Here is a 10549-nt window from a genome sequence, read left to right on the forward strand (position 1 = left end):
GGAAGAATCCTACCCCTACATAGCATAAGAAGGCTGAATACGTGGGCAGATGAGACTGACAGCAGTTTATTCATCACCTGTGCTTACAGCCCAGTGGACCAGAGCATGCCATGCCTGGCCCTGTGGGGTTGCACTGAGGAAGAGAGGGAACAAGCAGGGTCTGTGGCAACAAAGCAGTGAGGTGATCTCTGGTTCCTACAGGAGGATGTGATTGCTGGTCTGAATAATGTTGAAAGCTGGTAAGGAAGTGAAATCTGTTAGGCTGAGGATAGGGTGGAGTACAGCTCGTCTGGCTAATAAGGAACTAGCCAGGAGGGGACAATATCCCCGTGTGGGGAACATATCTGACAAAGGAAGCAGGAAAATGTACGGTCAGGCCTTTGGGGCCCTGTGACACTCAAGACGTAAAGGCAGCACACGAAATGTTAGGCCTTATAATACAGGGCATAAGATGGGACAGGAATAAAGTATGTTCCTCTTTTACCTCAGCAGCTTTGTGCTGTTTATAGCCTCATAGCATGTGTGGGTCACCGTATGTATTTTTCAATCCCGTTCCAAAAACCCTAAGTTTAGTGTAAATTACCCCAAGAGTCTCATGATAGGTTGAGTCTCACGATAGGTCAATCCCAGGATTTAGGTGGAAAAGTCGTCTTGGGTATTTTAAACGGTATTTGGGGTAAGCTATGTCAAAGACTGCTGTCCAGACGTTTTTAAACTGTTGAGATGCTAAGGAAAGTCATAAAATTAGTAGTTCTGTTAGCGCCAGTAGGGGGCTGTATTCGTGCAGTGGTGAGGGTAAGAAGTGAGGATTCTGCTGAGTGATGATTCCCTTTACCTCTCTGTGCCTTCACCCTTTAGTCAATAACATACAAGAACTAGCTTAGATAAGTCCATAGTCTGTTTATCTCTAAAATGACCATGATCATTTAAGATAAATAGAAACATTGTATTTAGTATCTATAAAGTCTAATGCTTGAGAGTAATTACAGACATACCTCGGAGACACTGCAGGTTCGTAAAACAAAGCAATAACAAGTCACGTGAATATTTTTGGTTTAGAGTGCATATAAAAGTTTTATTTACACTGTATATTCCTTGTACTGTAGTCTATTAAGTGTGCAATAGCATTATGTCTAAAAAACAATGTACATATGGTCATAATAATAATTCCTTTGGGAAAATGGCACTGATAGACTTGCTTGACAAGAGTGGCCACAAACTTTCAGTTTGTAAAACATGAAGTATCTGTGAAGTGCAATAAAACGAGGTGTGCGTGTCTCCCTTACTAATCCATGAGCTCCTTTTCTTAAGCAACTTGGAATGCCCATTTCCTGGCACATAAAAATTTCTTAACAAATGATTTTCAAATGAACAAATAAACCTAGCTGAGCAAGAGATATTTGAGGAAACTGTGAGCAATGCCAAATATTTTGTAAGTGCTCTATTACCTCAACAGCCTAACACTCATTACTAACTAGCTGGTTATACAATTAAAGTACGTGACTGGGGCTCACTGTCAGCATTAACAAATAGCACTTTGTCATTCCTTGGACTCTTTATGTGGCTATTTTCTTCTCATGTTGATAACCTGCCTGTCCACCCCAGCTAAGACCTAGAGAAGTCTAGTCAGTCCCATTCGAGACCTAAAGTCTTCACTTTGTCTCCTTTTGCAAGGATATTCCCGATTTCAATCAGGTACTAGAAATGTCAGATGAAAAATGGCACAAATGTGAATTATGACAATAAAAGTTTATAAGCTCCTAAAATAAAGTTATAGTACCTAAGAGCTGAGTCAACTGACAATGTTAAATGGAACAGTTTACAACCAGTCCTGGGATAATGATTAAAAAAAAAAAAAAAAAAAGGCACACAGAACATGAAGAAGTATCTAACAGGAAATGGGCCCAAGATCAAGCTCAGGCTATGTGATTTTGTATGGGCATCTCTAAAGAGGGGAGAGGTGATAACCTAATGCTTATGGGTGCCTCCTTTGTGCCTAACCCCCCACTTCTATTATCTCTTTTACTTCTCATAACAGCTCAGTGAGAGAGGTACTGCTGTCATTTTCAAGAAGAGAAACCAAGGTTGAAGGGGTCCAGTTGACCAAATGCCCAACGACAAAGCTATTAAATAATAGAGACTTCAAAAGTCTCTCTGATTCCAAAGCCCATACTATTTCCATTGGGTATATCTTTTTATACCCAATGCTATCTCTTTACATAGACACAATCTCTCTATACATATAAAACAAATTTAAGCTTCATAAAGAATCTCTCTCTCCAACTTGATGCTAGTGTTTGTTCCATGTTATCAATTCTGGTGACGGTTCTCTTTACCACAAAGCTTACCATGTAAATTAGCTATACAGTCAATGTTAAATTATCGAAAGGAGGCCAAAATATGGGGCTGGAATGAGCTCAGCACTAGGAAGAAAGCTGAACACGAAAATTATATTTAAGAAAGAATACTACTATATATAAAATAGATAACTAATAAGGATCTACTGTATAGCACAGGGAACTCTACTCGATACTCTGTAATGGCCTATATGGGAAAAGAATCTAAAAAAGAGTGGATATATGTATATGTATAACGTTCACTTTGCTGTACACTTGAAACTAATGCAACATTGTAAATCAACTATACCCCAATAAAAAATTTTTTTAAAAAGAAATAAAGAAACAATAGAGGAGTATTATCAGGAATCTGAACAGGTGGTATGGCACTCTTTCGTTTTATTTTTAAGATAATTCCGCTCACAAACTATCCTGTGTTACTCGTAAATTTCCACTGCCTTTAACTTTTCTAGTACGACATCCTCCTGTCACCCCACATGCACATAATGCCAAGTCACAGTGCTTCTCATGTGTGCCCACCCCGGCATCCCCAGTGACAGAGACGCAAGCACACCGGCATGCCCGGGGGATCTAGCGCCATCTCCTGATAGGCTGGTATTCGCTGTAATTGCACAATTTCTTGGAAATATTGTTTTACCTTTAAAGATCTTACAAAATTGATATTCTTCTCCCTCAGCTGACTTTGTTATAGAATAAAGATAGTCTTTCCAATTACTTGTTATGGACCAAAATGCATGCTCCGGGAAGAATTAATGCCATGTTAAGTCTGAAGCTTTGCATACTCTGTGCAAACTCCTTTTACTCTAGCCAGAGAAACACGGTGATAAAATGGTATAATCGCATGACATGCAAAGTGCTTATGTGAAATGAAAAGGACAAAAATATGAGTGGGATACTAACTCAAGAGAAATAAGGAAACAGGACTGTTTGAACAGGCTTAGCAGGATGGCTTAGTTCTTCCTGAAAATAAGTGTGATGCTATCTCACCTTACCTTGACCTCTCTACCCTGACTCCCCCATTCAAGTACAATCAAATGTTTAGTGTCTGTACACACACACACACACATTAAGAGGGTTACACAATACCCGACAGACAGACATAGAAGGAAACATTCAGGGAAATTTCTCCTAAATATCAGATAAAGGCAGCATGTCAATATAGCAATAAAACCATACATTTCTATTGTAATGGAACACAAATTAATAAAATGGGGGAGTAGAACTTACAAAATAGCTTTAAACTCAATACCAGATTTCATTATAGGTCCTAGACTATAATGGACACAAGCTAATTTTCATGGTTGTCCATAATAATAGTCATTGGGAAGTTAACTGACAGAAGAGAAGCAGCTTTAAATGGAAAATGGCACAATTATTCACAGCTGTCATGCTTATGCACTTGCTGACTATCAACCTTGAACAGAGCATTTAATTCAAACCCCATTTAAAAGTATACACTGTCAAGGGAGAGGCCAAGAACCATATTCTAGTTCAGGAAGCAACCCATAACCCATGTGCGAAAGATGACACTGAAGATCAAGTCTATTGGAATGTAGATGGATTGCTCACAACCCAATGTAGGAGCTGCTCCTGTAAAAAAGCAAGGAAATGCCAAGAACCTTGGCATCTGACTGTTCACAGATGATCCATTCCTGCTCTCATAATGCATAGCATTTTGAGGGGAAATATTCTGCCCATTCAGAACAGCAATTGAATTTGTTTTCTCTCTGAAGATAGATTTTACCTTTTAATCAATCTTTTAAACTTCTGTAATGCTATATATGTGTGATATATTTGTTAATACTAAGATTCCATTCCTGTTTTTAAAGTATTGCATAAAAATAAGTGCTGCATGTATAATATATATGATATAATACATCATATTTCATATAATGTATTTAATAATAATATCTCAAAAACCAACTGAAGAACAATTGAATGTGTGTATAAGACAGAGATAATATGGATATAGATACATAGGTGTAGATATGAAAAGAGAGTTCTAGCAAAGATCAAAGTAAAAGTCACAACTTAGGAGCAAAGTAAAAGAAATTACCTGAATCCTAATTAGTTTCATATATACTCAGTTGGACATCAAAAGGAAGTGAGGATTCCTTACTTAGGGGTATTAAACTGAAGGAATTACTCATCAGGTTAAAAGAAAATCTTCACATCAACCAGAGACTGCAAGTATTTGATTGATAGGGTCTGTGATATTATAACAAGGTAACACTGGATTATCTTATCTAAGTTATCAAAACAAAGTAATATCTGACATCTACATATATTACCTCACTAGCCTTACAATTAGCACAGGCAACCAGCTATCTGGTGATGGTAAATATTTTTCATACATTCAATGTATATTTACCAAACAATCCCTATGGGGGTGCCAAGCACTGTTCTAGGTATTAGACATATAATGATGAAAAAGACAAATGTGGCTCCTGCAAATTAATAGCATAATCAGGGTTACTTTTATAACCCAGTTCTTCTGACACCTATATTGTATTATGCAAATAAAGTCTTTTTGACCCTCAAAACATTTGGCCTGCCTTGCTTATTATTTTACTGTTAATTACAGAATTAAATGAATTTTAACTCTGAGTTTCAGATGTGCTTTTTTGCTTTGTAGATATTATTCAAGCGAATAAAGCTCTATGAATTATGGCATGATAAAATATTCACAGAAACTTACAACTCCACAGTTGAATAACAATTACATTTGTTCCAAACAGGCAATTGGTTTCCAAACACATTAAACAAAGGCAAATTAGAAAGCTTCTTCTTCTTCTTGGCATCATTAACGTTGTTGAACGCCCTGGGATTCTGGAGTGTTTCACAAAGGTAAGTAAGTGTGTGGTAAGATGAACAATTTCTGAGTCCATGAAAGTGTGATCTGGGAGCCATCACTGAGCCAATGGGAATCCTGTATTCCATGACTGGACCAGTCAGCATATTAGAGAAATTTAACAGATATTCGGAGCAAGAAATTTCCATTTAGACTTCACTTTTTCTTTACTCTTTTTTTTTAACATTTTTATTGGAGTATAATTGCTTTACAATGTTTAGCTTCTGCTTTATAACAAAATGAATCAGCTATACATATACATATATCCCCATAACTCCTCCTTCTTGCATCTCCCTCCCACCTTCCCTATCCCACCCCTCTAGGTGGTCACAAAGCACTGAGCTGATCCCCCTATGCTATGCAACTGCTTCCCACTAGCTATTTTACATTCAGTAGTGTATATATGTCCATGCCACTCTCTCACTTCGTCCCAGCTTACCCTTCTCCCTCCCCGTGTCCTCAAGTCCATTCTCTACGTCTGCATCTTAATTCCTGTTCTGCCCCTAGGTTCTTCAGAACTTTTTTTTTCTTTAGATTCCATATATACGTGTTAGCATACGGTATTTGTTTTTCTCTTTCTGACTTACTTCACTCTGTATGACAGACTCTAGGTCCATCCACCTCACTACAAATAACTCGATTTCGTTTCTTTTTATGGCTGAATAATATTCCATTGTATATATGTGCCACATCTTCTTTATCCATTCATCTGTCGATGGACACTTAGGTTGCTTCCATGACCTGGCTATGGTAAATAGAGCTGCAATGAACATTGTGGTACATGATTCTTTTTGAATTATGGTTTTATCAGGGTATATGCCCAGTAGTGGGATTGCTGGGGTGTATGGTAGTTTTTTAGTTTTTTAAGGAACCTCCATACTGTTCTCCATAATGGCTGTATCAATTTACATTCCCACGATCAGTGCAAGAGGGTTCCCTTTTCTCCACACCCTCTCCAGCATTTATTGTTTCTAGATTTTTTGATGATGGCCATTCTGACAGGTGTGAGGTGGTAACTCATTGTAGTTTTGATTTGCATTTCTCTAATGATTAATGATGTTGAGCATTCTTTCATGTGTTTGGTGGCAATCTGTATATCTTCTTTGGAGAAATGTCTATTTAGGTCTTCTGCCCATTTTTGGATTGGGTTGTTCATTTTTTTGATATTGAGCTGCATGAGCTGCTGGCAAATTTTGGAGATTAATCCTTTGTCAGTTGCTTCATTTGCAAACATTTTCTCCCATTCTGAGGGTTGTCTTTTTGTCTTGTTTATGTTTTCCTTTTCTGTGCAAAAGCTGTTAAGTTTCATTAGGTTCCATTTGTTTATTTTTGTTTTGATTTCCATTTCTCTAGGAGGTGGGTCAGAAAGGATCGTGCTGTGATTTATGTCATAGAGTGTTCTGCCTATGTTTTCCTCTAAGAGTTTTATATTGTCTGGCCTTACACTTAAGTCTTTAATCCATTTTGAGTTTATTTTTGTGTATTGGGTTAGGGACTGTTCTAACTTCATCCTTTTACATGTAGCTGTCCAGTTTTCCCAGCACCACTTACTGAAGAAGCTGTCTTTTCTCCATTGTATATTCTTGCCTCCTTTATCAAAAATAAGGTGACCATATGTGCGTGGGTATATTTCTGGACTTTCTATCGTGTTCCATTGATCTACATTTCTGTTTTTGTGCCAGTATAGACTTCATTTTTTCCATTGGTCCTTATAATAAAATAGTTCTTTGCTCAATTCTAAAACAAGATTTTTTTTCTCCACCATATAGTACCATTTTAGAGTTAGAAATAACCATATCAATAATAAGAATGAATGAGTCATTATCATTAAAAGCAAATATCATTAAACAAATAGCTAGAAATCTAATGATGCTTAAGATTTGGATTCCATTCAGGCCTTTAAATCAGCAGTGACCATTTCAAGGTCAATAACAAACTGTGCAAAATCATTTAGCCAGTCAGTCACCTGAGACCATTCAGTGGCTTAATATGTATTATCTCCCATCCATCCATTGCCAACCTGTCTTCCTCTCACTGACGCATTCTTGGATGGCTGTGTTCTTTTGAGCAAATTCTCTAACCTTTCTGAGTCTCTGTTTTCACACATGTAAAATAAGGAGAGTAATTCCAACCTTTTGTGGGCCTTGTAGGGAGATGAATTTTGATAAAGGACCAAGTTCGATGTCTGCCACATAGCAGGAACTAAACAGATTTTTATTTTCCTCACTTCTTTTCATTCATTTATCTATTTAGTATCTCATCTATTGCCACTTATTCCTTGCCTGAATTATTCTTTTGTTCATCTAAAAAATCTCTTTTGGAACATCAGTTGTGTGATAGGCACTGTAATAAGTTAGAAGGACATAAAGTCAGTATCAGTAAATGTTTAGTGTCACCTGTGTCCCTGCTCTCATGGAGCTTACGGTCCAGTATAAGAGAGGTACTTAAACCTCATGCAAGACAGAATTAATGACAAAACCAAAAGTCTTAATGGCTCCCTGAATTTTAAAATTTCTTAGCTTCCAAAGTGTATATTATCGAAGTGACCCTCCAGGATGCATAATTTCCCTAAAATGCCTGTCTCATTCTTCGATTGAAAACCAAATTAGAAAGTCAGATTCTTGCAGAAGGATTCAACAGAAATGTCCCCAGCTTTGCAGCAAAAAGTGTTGGCAACAAAAACTGAAAACGAAGGCAAGACCTTTCTCCCCTCTGTCCATCACCTCCAAGCACGAGTGGTGCCCATCCAGTAATTCTCACAAACCTGCATTGTTTCTCAATTTCAGTTACACTCCCACTGTAAGAGTTGACCCTGTCTTTCATGAAGTAGTTTAAAAGGCAATCTCTAGAGGCAGCCCAGTTGAATCCAGTCCCACAACTTAGCTGCACAAACTTTAAGCTGTTTAACCTTGCTAAGCCTCAATTTCTACTTTGTAAAAAGGAAATAATAAGAATGGTAACTGTGTCATAAGATTGCTGTGAGGATGAGTAAATTGCCAAAGTGTTAGCAGTAATAATAATGGCCTCAGATGTTGCCTTATGCTCCCTTCTTTTTATTCTTTACCTAGACTCATGCTGAGATATGGTTAAGATGAACATGATTGTGGGCTGAATTCAGGTAGAACTAGTGCTGGAACCAAAAACCTACTAGCTCAGGGACTGATTCATTTATTCAGTTATCCATTCATTTAACCAACATGTTAAGCATTGTTCCAAGCACTAGAAAAATAAAACCAAAGAAAACAAAGTACTGGTCTACATGGAGCTGGCACCTAGTACTCAAAATATTTAAGTATGATTCTTCTGTAATTGTCGAGCAAGTGAGTTACTGAGAGATGGTGGAGTTGGGGTTCAGAGAAGGAGGCAAGAATAAAAAATACAAAGAACCAGAGATTGAAGGAACCAAAGATGAAAGGAACTAAGGGATAATGTAGGGTTTATTCAGAAAGAAATTGGATTCTTACCAAATCTTCTCCATCTCCTGTATACTTTCTTTTCTCCTGCATACTTTTTGAGGGAAGGTAAAAAAGAGAGGGTGAAACAAAGCATGAAGGAAAGAAATTAATTTTCCATGTGTTGAGCATTTCTGTCTTAAGCAGCAGGTTTGTCCCCCTCCCTGTTATGGAGATCATACCATTCCACTTTATAAGTAAGAAAACTAAAGTGAAAATCTAACTAAGTAAATTGACTAAGTTCACACAAGTAGGATTCAAACCCTAGTTTGTCTCCAAAGCCCATACACTTTCTCCTAGACTCTGCTGCTTCTAAGTGCCATAGAGGAGCCCTTTTCCTGCTCCCTGACAGCCCCTTAACTCTCGTGGGGGAGGAAACCAGTCCCTTCAGTTCAACTAACTATACCCACCACCACCTGTTGATCAGCCTCCACAAGAAAAGAATGTGTGTCATGTTTCAGAAGAAAGGAGAATCTGGAAAATTTGCCTGCAGAGATTAAGTAGCTAGAACCAACTACATTAGTTCAAAGGCACACATTGCCTTGGGTATCTATTTCCCACTGGGATTCTTATGGCCCTTGACCATTTGTTCATTCAACCAATATTTATTGTACATCTGCTATGTACCAGGCACTCGTCAAGGCACTAGGAATACAGCAGTGAATAAAGCAGTCTGAAATTCCTCTCCTCCTGGAACTTCTTCAAAAATGTTTAAGAAATAAGTTGCCTTTAGAGGCAGCATGCCATAGAGGGAAAAGGCCAGGACTCTGAATAAGAGAGTTCTGGTTTCAAACCCAGGCTCTGCCAACTATTACTCATACAAACCCTAAGCAACTTATTTAACCTCCTAGAAGTTCAGTATTTCTGTCTGTGAAATGGGAATGGTTCCACCCTTCCAGGGTTATAGTGAGAATTCAGTAAGTTAGGGTGAGCACTGGGCCCTAGCATGCTGCCTGGCACTTAGAAGATGGGAAATCCAGATTTTTCTTGAGTCAAGGATAGAGGGCACACATTTAAAAAATATGTTCATGGATTTTTTCTTTGACAGTGGTGTTTTCCACACAGTCTCAGCACCGAATTTACAAACCTTCAGTGCATCTGATAAATCTTTCGAGTCCTGCCGCCGTGAAATCTACAAGGTTGATAATTCCAGACTTTCCAGTTCTCTCACTGTCAGACTCACTGCAGGTTGTAAAAGAGCGCCATCTAAAGGTCCTCATCAGATACCTTAATATGTCCTAAAACTCCTTTTGTCGTTTTATAAAGACTGTTCTGGTGAGCAGTGCTCTTAAATAATCATCACTGTTGTGCCAGTGTCTACGGGCCTATAATAAAAGGAAGACAAGCACAGGGGGAAGGCAAATGATTTATCAAGTCATCTACATCTGGTCCTAAAAAAAGCTTTCTTTCTTTTTTAGATATTGTAATCTAAATCATTTTAATGCCCAGAACATCAGTGGAAATAATCTTGAAGAAACACTTCCCCTGCATGAAAGGTCTCTGAAATTTTATGGCAGTACACAGGAATTTTCTTCAAGTATTGATCTTTGGGAAACAGCCCTATGAAACTTTATTTGACTCAACCTGTCTTATGAGCAGAGTATTCCCTGTTTTCTTCGGCTAGACACTATGCGTTTTAGTTTTAGAGCTAATATGTGTGAGGGTGGCCTTATGAATATTATCTGTGTACTTTACAAAGACTAATTATGACTCCTCTAGTCATAATTATGACTATTACGCTTTTGCATTAACATGCTATGCCTTTGAATTAATGAATTAATTTCAAAGTCTAAGTAATTACTTTCTGACAACAAAAAGTTAATATTTCCTATGCATCACAATATTTTAAAACTTTTTACAATGGTTTGGCCATTAAAAGCACCCTATAT

The 10549-nt window shown here is 37.7% G+C and overlaps 1 protein-coding gene across 1 annotated transcript in view; it reads left to right on the forward strand.

The window, feature by feature from the left end:
- Positions 1-10226, forward strand: part of SLC15A5 (solute carrier family 15 member 5) — a gene marked incomplete at its 3' end in the record, with an annotated part of 71323 nt that extends 61097 nt beyond the window's left edge. Inside the window, 2 exon segments of the mRNA XM_082635331.1 lie at positions 5096-5204; positions 10079-10226. Of these exon segments, the coding sequence (XP_082491457.1) occupies positions 5096-5204; positions 10079-10226 (257 nt within the window).
- Between the last annotated feature and the right edge of the window lie 323 nt (positions 10227-10549).

The sequence above is a fragment of the Mesoplodon mirus genome (assembly GCF_964341445.2).
Source record: "Mesoplodon mirus genome assembly, chromosome: 11".
NCBI classification, from domain to species: Eukaryota; Metazoa; Chordata; class Mammalia; order Artiodactyla; family Ziphiidae; genus Mesoplodon; species Mesoplodon mirus.